Here is a 12,376-nt window from a genome sequence, read left to right as displayed (position 1 = left end):
GTGGAGCAGGTTGAGAGCTTCAAGTTCCTTGGTGTCCACATGACCAACAAACTAGCATGGTCCAAGCACACCAAGACAGATAAGAAGAGGGCACGACAAAACCTATTCCCCCTCAGGAGACTGAAAAGACTGAAAAGGAAGGCCCTAAAAATTGTCCAAGACTCCAGCCACCATAGTCATTAAACTGTTCTCCCTGCTACCGCACGGGAAGCGGTACCGGAGCGCTAGGTCTAGGTCCAAGAGGCTTCTTAACAGCTTCTACCCACAAGCCATAAGACTCCTGAACATCTAATCAAATGGCTACCCAGACTATTTGCATTTCACCCCCTCTTTTACATCGCTGCTACTCTCTGTTATTATCTATGCATAGTCACTTTAATAACTCTACCTACATGTACATATTACCTCAATTACCTCGACTAACTGGTGCCCCTGCACATTGACTCTGTACCGGTACCCCCGCTATTGTTATTTTACTGCTGCTCTTTAATTATTTGTTATTTTATTTGTAACTTTTTTTTTGATAGGTATTTTCTTAAAAGTGTATTGTTGGTTAAGGGCTTGTAAGTAAGAGTTTCACAGTAAGGTTGTATTCGAAGCATGTGACAAATAGACTTTTATTTGATTTGAAGCGGTCCCATACAAGTACTATGGACTTATTCACAAAGGTTTAACGTCATGAAAATAATTCCTATGTTTTTGTATACAGACATTACACTGCCAAAAGAATGTGAAACATGTCATAGAATTACATGATGAAAAGACAAACCTCTGTCATGAGAAACATGAGGTCGTGTGGAATCGTTCTGCGACCTTCGAAACTAGAGCCCCATTGAATAAGTCTCAGCCCCGGGATTCTGAGAGTGGGAGTCATAGGTCAATAGATCGGGTAGTCAGGAGTCAGGGGTATACTTCACCCTAAACAAAAACATCTGTGTATGAAAGGTCAGGGGTTCAGGTGACGAGATATGAGCCTCAGGCTGACACAGCCATCAGAGTCCCCACGCAGAGACAGAGCCCCAATGTGTCTGTGTGTTATCCTATGTGTTGAGTCAGGAGTCCACCAGTCAACTGGCCAGCGGTGACAATTAGAAGAGCTGAGTGGTTTAGCTCCCTTGCCCCAGGGAGAGCTGCAGTGACAAAGAGCAGCTTCCAGTCAGCCATTGTCATGTCACACAGTGTGTTGATTTGTAAATAACAATCAACAAGGGTCGCATAGAGCCAACAGTGTTTTTTTGTTGCTTCAATAGAGTGATCAGGGACATGCAACTATAGTTTTCCTTCACAGAAAACATTTGTGCAGCACATTCGGCAGAAAATAGCTTCATTTTCAGCAGATGACAACAGAAGTGCAACGCTATTTGTCTGGCAGCCAAAAAAGTACATGAGCTCACACTGAAAAACAATACATGGCCATATTTCTAATGATTATCATAGAAAGAATGTAGCCAGCTACATTTCCTAATGTTTTGCTTAAAGTTCATCTTGAGACGGGGCATCAGAGTGTTAAGCTTTCTGCAGAGTTTGAGAAATCTGTACAGCTGCCACTGCTATCTTGATTTCCTTGCGTTTTTTTCTCCTCTGTCTCTCATTCACATTCGCTTGTAAATGTCCAAACTCACCAAAAATGACATTCGGTAGCTCCTACCTATATATGTATAACTTTATGAGCTGGACTGCCAGTCTTTGCAATTAGTTTATTTACGTTTGTGCTCATTAGCATATTTAGCTAGCAGCTTCCATGGAAATTCGTTATTACTTGTTCTAATTTTGTTAGCATTCTGGTAATAGACACCCAGATGCTTTTTGGCGACCCTTATATACTAAACCGGGATGCGAGAAGGACAGTAATGACGATAAGAAAATGGTGATACCGCCCAACCCTAATCACAATGGAATCTAACAACAATGGCAAGTGCAAGTATATTCCAAGCCATTTCTTTATCTTAAAATGAATGGTCTATCCCTCTTCATCTAACTCCAGTGGAACTGATGGGAAACTAGAATAAAAAACTAATGTTTCCAGCATTAATATTTGACACAAATAATAGTACCAGATATTGTTTACAGCCGCCGCCACTAGGTAAATACCCATAGCTGATTCAGCTGCCACCAGAGGTATTCCACAGCTCTTTGAAGCAGCGTCTGTTTCTAGGTCCAGAGGGAAAGGGGCCAGGGCATTTATAGAACAGGTACTCACACAATCTGTCTCTCTATTTCTCTCCCTCTATCACACTCGCTCCATTACACAAATGCATAAACACCCAATAATTCTCTCCATAAACAAGCATTCTCCCCCTTTCTCGTTCTCGCACACACCAAGCAAGCCCAAAACGCCATCCTCTGAGAGAGACCGTGCCAAACACTGGGACCGGGAAAACTACAAAGCAGATCGAAGCTGAGCAGTTGGCATGATTACTGACGTTCCTGGTTCCAGTGACATATGGGGTGTGTTGCTTCATGCCAAATAATCCCAAAATCTATTTGCTCTTTATTTAAAAAAGTAAAGCTTCCAGTCTCTCATCACTTTATGAGAGCAGGTATCCAGAGAACCAGAGCTGGAATTAAATCCTCCTACTCCTCTAATACACACCCAAGGTCACAGAGAATCACTGTCACTGGGACAATAACATTACACTGAAGACAATGTAATGTTATGGGAAGGTGATAACCGACAGCTGAAAAGAAAGTAGGTAATTTCGAGCATGCTAGGATGATAGTGACGACAAAAAAATTATCAGCATTCTGCACCTCTTCTCTATGTACTCTGATTGGAGCATATGGACTGGGTGTTTTGGGGGAAGAGGGGAGGATATCCAGACGCATTGTAATAGATGAGCCATTCAATTCAAATGCCTGTGTGCAATGTCAGCTATTCCAGGATATTCTTCAAAAAACTAAATAAATCTCACTCATGTGAAGCCAGTTCAGATTTCTACTGTAGTTCTTTAATATCCATCATTGGGGGACCGAGTGGCGCAGCGGTCTATGGCACTGCATCGCAAGAGGCGTCACGACAGACCCGGGTTTGATCCCAGGCTGTATCACAACCGGCCATGATCGGGATCCCATTTGATGGCACACAATTGTCCCAGCGTCGTTCGAGTTAGGGGAGGGTTTGGCCGGGGTAGGCCTTCATTGTAAATAATAATTTGTTCTTAACTGACTTGCCTAGTTAAATAAAGGTTAAACAAATAAAACATTATTTAGCAGTTTGAGTTATTATGCAAAGATAACCCTATAAAAGAAAGTTTCCATACCAGAGGTCTAATCCTCAGGTGCAGAAAAGAGGAACTATTTACAGTGTTTTTTCCAATTATGGGTCATGAGAGATCCACTGCAGCTGGCTTGTAGACAGAATTATTATTAAGATTTGTAATTTATAAATGGAGTGGTGGCAGTAACCACTGCATTACACCAATGTTCTGGGAATGGTACTTTGAATGGGTAGCTTAGCTGAGTGTCCAATACAATGATGAACATGAGTCTATGTGAATATACATTCAGTGCCCAGTTTATTAGGTACACCCATCTAGTACCGGTTCAGACCCTCCTTTGCCTCCAGAACAACATTTGGGGAATGTAAACGTTGCTCAATTGGTATCAAGGGACCTAACGTGTGCCAGGAAAACATTTCCCACACCATTACACCACCACCACCAGCCTGTACCGTTGACACTAGGCAGGATGGGGCAATGGACTCATGCTGCTTACACCAAATCCTGACTCTGCAATCACCATGACACAACAGGAACCGGGATTCGTCAGCAACTTGATCTTTTAACTTCACTTTGGGATTTGATGTAATTGGATGAACGTTGATTTTGGACCCATTAATTCCACATGGTTACCTGGTTAATATCACATGGTTAGTGTTAATTCCACATGGTTACCTGGTTAATATCACATGGTTAGTGTTAATTCCACATGGTTACAGGGTTAATATCACATGGTTAGTGTTAATTCCACATGGTTACCTGGTTAATATCACATGGTTAGTGTTAATTCCACATGGTTACCTGGTTAATATCACATGGTTAGTGTTAATTCCACATGGTTACCTGGTTAATATCACATGGTTAGTGTTAATTCCACATGGTTACCTGGTTAATATCACATGGTTAGTGTTAATTCCACATGGTTACAGGGTTAATATGACATGGTTAGTGTTAATTCCACATGGTTACCTGGTTAATATCACATGGTTAGTGTTAATTCCACATGGTTACCTGGTTAATATCACATGGTTAGTGTTAATTCCACATGGTTACCTGGTTAATATCACATGGTTAGTGTTAATTCCACATGGTTACCTGGTTAATATCACATGGTTAGTGTTAATTCCACATGGTTACCTGGTTAATATCACATGGTTAGTGTTAATTCCACATGGTTACCTGGTTAATATCACATGGTTAGTGTTAATTCCACATGGTTACCTGGTTAATTCCACATGGTTACCTGGTTAATTCCACATGGTTACCTGGTTAATTCCACATGGTTACCTGGTTAATATCACATGGTTAGTGTTAATTCCACATGGTTACAGGGTTAATATCACATGGTTAGTGTTAATTCCACATGGTTACCTGGTTAATATCACATGGTTAGTGTTAATTCCACATGGTTACCTGGTTAATATCACATGGTTAGGGTTAATTCCACATGGTTACCTGGTTAATATCACATGGTTAGTGTTAATTCCACATGGTTACCTGGTTAATATCACATGGTTAGTGTTAATTCCACATGGTTACCTGGTTAATATCACATGGTTAGTGTTAATTCCACATGGTTACCTGGTTAATATCACATGGTTAGTGTTAATTCCACATGGTTACCTGGTTAATATCACATGGTTAGTGTTAATTCCACATGGTTACCTGGTTAATATCACATGGTTAGTGTTAATTCCACATGGTTACCTGGTTAATTTCACATGGTTAGTGTTAATTCCACATGGTTACCTGGTTAATATCACATGGTTAGTGTTAATTCCACATGGTTACCTGGTTAATATCACATGGTTAGTGTTAATTCCACATGGTTACCTGGTTAATATCACATGGTTAGTGTTAATTCCACATGGTTACAGGGTTAATATCACATGGTTAGTGTTAATTCCACATGGTTACCTGGTTAATATCACATGGTTAGTGTTAATTCCACATGGTTACCTGGTTAATATCACATGGTTAGTGTTAATTCCACATGGTTACCTGGTTAATATCACATGGTTAGTGTTAATTCCACATGGTTACCTGGTTAATATCACATGGTTAGTGTTAATTCCACATGGTTACAGGGTTAATATCAGATGGTTAGTGTTAATTCCACATGGTTACCTGGTTAATATCACATGGTTAGTGTTAATTCCACATGGTTACAGGGTTAATATCACATGGTTAGTGTTAATTCCACATGGTTACCTGGTTAATATCACATGGTTAGTGTTAATTCCACATGGTTACCTGGTTAATATCACATGGTTAGTGTTAATTCCACATGGTTACCTGGTTAATATCACATGGTTAGTGTTAATTCCACATGGTTACCTGGTTAATATCACATGGTTAGTGTTAATTCCACATGGTTACCTGGTTAATATCACATGGTTAGTGTTAATTCCACATGGTTACAGGGTTAATATCACATGGTTAGTGTTAATTCCACATGGTTACCTGGTTAATATCACATGGTTAGTGTTAATTCCACATGGTTACCTGGTTAATTCCACATGGTTAGTGTTAATTCCACATGGTTACCTGGTTAATATCACATGGTTAGTGTTAATTCCACATGGTTACCTGGTTAATATCACATGGTTAGTGTTAATTCCACATGGTTACCTGGTTAATATCACATGGTTAGTGTTAATTCCACATGGTTACCTGGTTAATATCACATGGTTAGTGTTAATTCCACATGGTTACCTGGTTAATATCACATGGTTAGTGTTAATTCCACATGGTTACCTGGTTAATATCACATGGTTAGTGTTAATTCCACATGGTTACCTGGTTAATATCACATGGTTAGTGTTAATTCCACATGGTTACCTGGTTAATATCACATGGTTAGTGTTAATTCCACATGGTTACCTGGTTAATATCACATGGTTAGTGTTAATTCCACATGGTTACCTGGTTAATATCACATGGTTAGTGTTAATTCCACATGGTTACCTGGTTAATATCACATGGTTAGTGTTAATTCCACATGGTTACCTGGTTAATATCACATGGTTAGTGTTAATTCCACATGGTTACCTGGTTAATATCACATGGTTAGTGTTAATTCCACATGGTTACCTGGTTAATATCACATGGTTACCTGGTTAATTCCACATGGTTACCTGGTTAATTCCACATGGTTACCTGGTTAATTCCACATGGTTACCTGGTTAATTCCACATGGTTACCTGGTTAATATCACATGGTTAGTGTTAATTCCACATGGTTACAGGGTTAATATCACATGGTTAGTGTTAATTCCACATGGTTACCTGGTTAATATCACATGGTTAGTGTTAATTCCACATGGTTACCTGGTTAATATCACATGGTTAGTGTTAATTCCACATGGTTACAGGGTTAATATCACATGGTTAGTGTTAATTCCACATGGTTACAGGGTTAATTTCACATGGTTAGTGTTAATTCTACATGGTTACAGGGTTAATTTCACATGGTTAGTGTTAATTTCACATGGTTACAGTGTTAATTCCACATGGTTACATGGTTAAAACAGAAACAACTCAAAAAGTTAAGTTAGGTATTAATTCTGAGTGGTTAAGGTTAGGGCTATGGTTTCGGCAAAGCATAAAACTAAATCAAATCAAATCTGTTGTTTCCATTTCGTATCTTCAAGTAGTCTCCTTGCTTGATAGACAATTGTGAACTGGTCTAAGCGCCGTGAGTTGGAGCCCAGTGCTGTGCCATAATTGTTGTATTTTTGGGGTGAGCACCGAGAACAGCATACAGTGGGGCAAAAAAGTATTTAGTCAGCCACCAATTGTGCAAGTTCTCCCACTTAAAAAGACGAGAGAGGCCTGTAATTCTCATCATAGGTACACTTCAACTATGACAGACAAAATGAGAAAAAAAATCCAGAAAATCACATTGTAGGATTTTTTATTAATTTATTTGCAAATTATGGTGGAAAATAAGTATTTGGTTTGTAGGTAACAAGCAAGATTTCTGGCTCTCACAGACCTGTAACTTCTTCTTTAAGAGGCTCCTCTGTCCTCCACTCATTATCTGTATTAATGGCACCTGTTTGAACTTGTTATCAGTATAAAAGACACCTGTCCACAACCTCAAACAGTCACACTCCAAACTCCACTATGGCCAAGACCAAAAAGCTGTCAAAGGACACCAGAAACAAAATTGTAGGCCTGCACCAGGCTGGGAAGACTAAATCTGCAATAGGTAAGCAGCTTGGTTTGAAGAAATCAACTGTGGGAGCAATTATTAGGAAATGGAAGACATACAAGACCAATGATAATCTCCCTCGATCTGGGGCTCCACGCAAGATCTCACCCCGTGGGGTCAAAATGATCACAAGAACGGTGAGCAAAAATCCCAGAACCACACGGGGGGGGACCTAGTGAATGATCTGCCGAGAGCTGGGTAACAAAGCCTACCATCAGTAACACACTACGCCGCCAGGGACTCAAATCCTGCAGTGCCAGACGTGTCCCCCTGCTTCAGACAGTACATGTCCAGGCCCGTCTGAAGTTTGCTAGTGAGCATTTGGATGATCCAGAAGAAGATTGGGAGAATGTCATATGGTCAGATGAAACCAAAATATAACTTTTTGGTAAAAACTCAACTCGTCGTGTTTGGAGGACAAAGAATGCTGAGTTGCATCCAAAGAACACCATACCTACTGTGAAGCATGGGGGTGGAAACATCATGCTTTGGGGCTGTTTTTCTGCAAAGGACCAGGACTACTTTTTTGCCCCACTGTATATCCACATCCTCAGAACCTTCTCAAAATTCTGAAATCGACATGTGTTTCTAATGACCAGTCTATTCGTCAGGACCAAGCAATGTTTTTCAACTCCTCAATTGTCCAGTGTTGGTGATCGCATGCCCACTGGAGCTGCTTGTTCTTGTTTTTAGCTGATATCAGTGGAACCCGGGGTGTTCACCTGCTGCAAAAACCCATCCGTGACAAAGATAGACGAGTTGTGCATTCCAAGATGCTGTTCTACACCACTGTTGTACCGCACCGTTATTTGCCTGTTTGTGTCCCGCTTGCCACGATTCTTGCCATTCATGTTGGATGTTTTTTGTATGTCGCACCATTCTCGATAAACCCTAGACATTGTCGTGTGTGAAAAGCCCAATTGGCCGGCCCTTTCTGAGGTACTGGAATGGGAAAAACAAGTGACCTAAGCAACTCTGAGCATGGTATAATTGTTGGTGCAATGCTCAGAGTCACTTAGGTCACTTGTTTTTCCCATCCTAACGTTCAATTGAACAGTAACTGAATGTCTTGATGCCTGTCTACCTGCTTTATATAGCAAGCCACGGCCACCTGATTCACTGTCTGTAGGAGCGATCCATTTTTGTGAACGAGGTGGTGTACCTAATAAACTGAGTATTTGTCTACGGCCCAATAGAGTAGAGTACCTGTGCTTTGGCCAGTCTCTTCTCCAGCATCTCTCGCTCTCTCTCCGTCTGCACCAGCCGCTTGTTCAGCTCCACCACGTCCCCCTTCAATGAGGCCAGGGCTGCCAGGTGGAGCTAAAGAGAGAGGGGAGAGTGTTACAACCATAACACACACCAAGTTACAACAGATTCAGTGAGTACAGAGCACACGCACTTCTTTGTCCTCACACATAGACACTCTAGGGAAGGGTTGAAGCCCAAAGCAGAACAGAGAGTGCTAACACTAGCATGTGGATCACGCAGACTTGTCACTTGGGTGGGCTGAGGTGTCTCACACACACACGCCTGTTCAACTATCTGAGGGATCACAAATGTCCTATACACACTCCTCTAGTCAGGTAACCTGCTCACAGTCATGCTTTAAGCCCTATGCTTTCCTAATACCAAAGGCAACTTCCATTTAAAAAAAAACATGACCAAGTTTTTAAAATGGTACAGGTTAAGTTAGTTACAGAGGAGAGGACTACCTTGGCTTAAACTTCTTTTTTTAAACAGCACAGTCATGCTTTCTCATATCAATGGAAAAGTCTCTCAAACTAAATATAAGCCAAGGGGCATTCAGAAACTCTGCTCTTACCCCTTAACTCAGCATATAGCAACAGAAGAACAGAAAACTCTAGGAAAGGCGGGATAAGAAAAAGAGTGCTATCTTCTCTGCGACAAGCTTTCTGTTTCGCCATGCAGTGGGGAGGCTTAACGCTCAGAGGAACTAAAGCTGTTGTGACTAAGCAGAGACCAAGTCCAGACACATCACATGGGACTGCATGCCACTAAGCTGCAAGGAGAGTCCTTTCCAAACGAGACAGGGGAGCTGACTTGGTTTTCAAGGGAAGAAAGACCAACTTCCAAATATATCCAATCCTGATTCTTCAATTAGCCTCTACTGCTAACCTAACTCAAACCAGCCCCTGAAGATGTATTTTCACTGCTTGAGTTTGCAGTATAGCCTAGTGGTTCCAACATTTTTTGGATATCAAACTAAAACAAATTATCTTGTGGACCTCTAGACAAAGCAATGTTGTAAGCCTAACGAGTGACCACAGCACAATCAGCACAAGCCAAAAGGCAGTAAGAATTGTCCGCGACCCACCAAGTGTGTGTCTACCTACTATTTAGCAAAAGGGCTACTCAAAGAACAGGCTTACAATAATTAAACGGTGAATATTTTGGACTCAGTACTTTTGACAATAACTCCTGAATAGTAGATATTTGGTGAAAAGTCAGTTGCACAAAAGGAAAGTGTTATTCATTTACACAACTTCAAGGTGAATCTTTTTTCCCACACTTGACCTGCATTTTCTCTATACAAAGAACTCCATACACACGGACTCTTAACACCATAACTATGGATAGAACATTGCTGCGTCGGCAGCGATTTGAATGAATTAACCAGCGATAGTGTGTTTCCTCTGCCGTCTCTGATGAGCCCTGAGCGGAATAAATGCTTTGAATGAATCCTCTCAGGAAGTGAAAAAAACCCGGAAACATCAGAGAGATGGACCACAAGGTTCACCTACTGTTCCAAATGGACCATTTAACACTCAAGCAGAGAGAGAGATGGAGGGAGCATTTCAAATAAGGGATGTTTATTAAAGGCCTTTTTTCATAGATAGAGGGAAGATCCAGTGGGGAAGATCCAGTGGGGAAGATCCAGTAGGGAAGATCCAGTAGGGAAGATACAGTGGGGAAGATCCAGTGGGGAAGATACAGTGGGGAAGATCCAGTAGGGAAGATCCAGTAGGGAAGATCCAGTGGGGAAGATCCAGTGGGGAAGATCCAGTGGGGAAGATCCAGTGGGGAAGATCCAGGTGAAGTGGATAGTAAAACATCTTCTCCTGATACTGAACAGTGAGCCTCTTTGCACCTGCAAGCACATTGCTATGTGACTGTTCACAAAATGTATAATCTAAATCAATTCGGTATTAGATACACAGCATTGGCCATTATATATATTTAAATAAAACACTGTAGTTTGTATGAAAGGGCTTGCACGATAAGTACATGAGTGAGACAATGACATAAATCAATGTATCGTTTAAACAGTCATCTTCATCATTCACTCAACTGGAGGGGCCAACCACCAGAACTAACCCGTGGTCCACATCCAATCAGAAGAGCATCCAAAACCACTGAACCCTGGGGGAAAAAATCTATAAGAGTCGGGAGAGAGATCAGCGGTGGAAAGAGGAAATGACACGAAAGACAGACAGAAATGCAGGCCAGCAGAGGTATGAAGTAGAGGTAATTAGTGACCCCATACAGTACACAAGCACGACCCTTGATCTCAGTGTTGGGTATTCACCATGAGGAGAGAAAAGGACTGGGTAGCCTTGACCTTCTTACTCTATTTCAATGGTCATCAAATGGTTGATTGCGATCGACTGGTCCAAGTCATTCCAAGTTGATCGCGAAACAATGATATAAAAACAAAGATAAAGCCTTGCATTCCTTATTTTTTCTGTCTCACGCTGTTGGCAGTAGGTGCACTTATTTCAGCTGCCTTGTGCCCTGGGTAGGCGAAGTGTTCCCATTTTGAACCATTTTATGTGTCTCAGGGTAAAAACTACGCCCACTCTGCATGCCCGGAGAGCAAATCAAGTGAACCCATTGGCCTACCGCTAGCCAATCGGATTGCTCAGATCACCATGTCTGCCTGCAGTTTGCTGGAGTGTGCAGAAAAGTTGATACTTTGATTTCAAAAAGTCTAAAACCATGACTAGAGAGAGACTTTCAACAAATACAGCAAGAGGTCCTGTTATGAGTGAGTTCATGTTTTTATTCAGCACTGTCAACACTTAATTCAATACTTTTATAAAGCATGATATTCTCTCTTCCACTTGCGCTGCAACCAGCACTGCAGCTTCAATGAATGAGTAGCAAATTGTAGCGATAGGATTGTGTTGTTATTGTTAGCGGATGTGTTTTTTTAATATCGAGGAATATTTCACTTTCTCTGGTCATAGGACTAACAACATGAATGCATAAGGCAGAAATAATGTGGTGTTTTGCCATCAGCTCAAAGACGGTGTCCCCTTTTTGCTCAGTATCTGCAGAGGGGTGAGAGCTGAGGGACGGTCTGACTGTGAGAGGCAGAACCTCTGATGCTCTCCCTCCGCAGAGAATGACCATCAGATGCAAGCAGAATCAGTCCAGTAAAATAAAGAAAGCACATTATTTCAATGTATGCTCTCAGCTCAGAAAAGTTTGGGGACCACTGCTCTATTTCAATGACAGTTCTTCAAATGGAGTTATTGAATGCAGTAGTTAGTGCTGAGGGATTAACCGAAATGTCTGTAATTTTCAGTTTTGAAACAACTATTTCACCAACATCGGTTCAATTATTTGAATTCCATTTAGTTTAGTTATTTTTCTCTCTCTCGATGCTCAGTTTCTCAAGAGATAAATCAGATCAAGCACGAACTGTGTGATGTAGTAGGGAGTTGTAGTTTCCAACAGGCCAATATTCTACATAGTTTAGCGCATAAATTATGGTAATTAACTACAATAACAATAATCCATTGCGCTCCTAGTTGTCCAGTTTGTGTGAAACAGACAAGGAGACAGAGAGAAGAGAGTAGAACGGGTGATATTTTCTTCACAAAGTATCTCTACCCAAAAAATACATTCAAGCAGTCATAAAAGTATGCCATTTACTTTGAAGATCAACTAAAATAAAAATGTTGTCAGACCGCATAGGC

General features: G+C 41.1%; 1 protein-coding gene across 9 annotated transcripts in view; it reads right to left on the bottom strand.

Moving 5' to 3' along the window:
- LOC110523629 (colorectal mutant cancer protein) overlaps nt 1–12,376 on the bottom strand; it is a 124,638-nt gene that overhangs the window by 58,854 nt on the left and 53,408 nt on the right. For all 9 annotated transcript variants that reach the window (XM_036977296.2, XM_036977297.2, XM_036977298.2 and 6 more), the window contains one exon: nt 8,640–8,753. In XM_036977296.2, the coding sequence (XP_036833191.1) occupies nt 8,640–8,753 (114 nt within the window). The remainder of the gene's footprint in view (nt 1–8,639; nt 8,754–12,376) is intronic.

Source organism: Oncorhynchus mykiss, chromosome 5, assembly GCF_057628025.1.
Source record: "Oncorhynchus mykiss isolate SJ-2025 chromosome 5, ASM5762802v1, whole genome shotgun sequence".
In the NCBI taxonomy this organism is placed as follows: Eukaryota; Metazoa; Chordata; class Actinopteri; order Salmoniformes; family Salmonidae; genus Oncorhynchus; species Oncorhynchus mykiss.
Note: the sequence above shows the minus strand (reverse complement) of the source record. Positions and strands in the feature narration are given on the sequence as shown.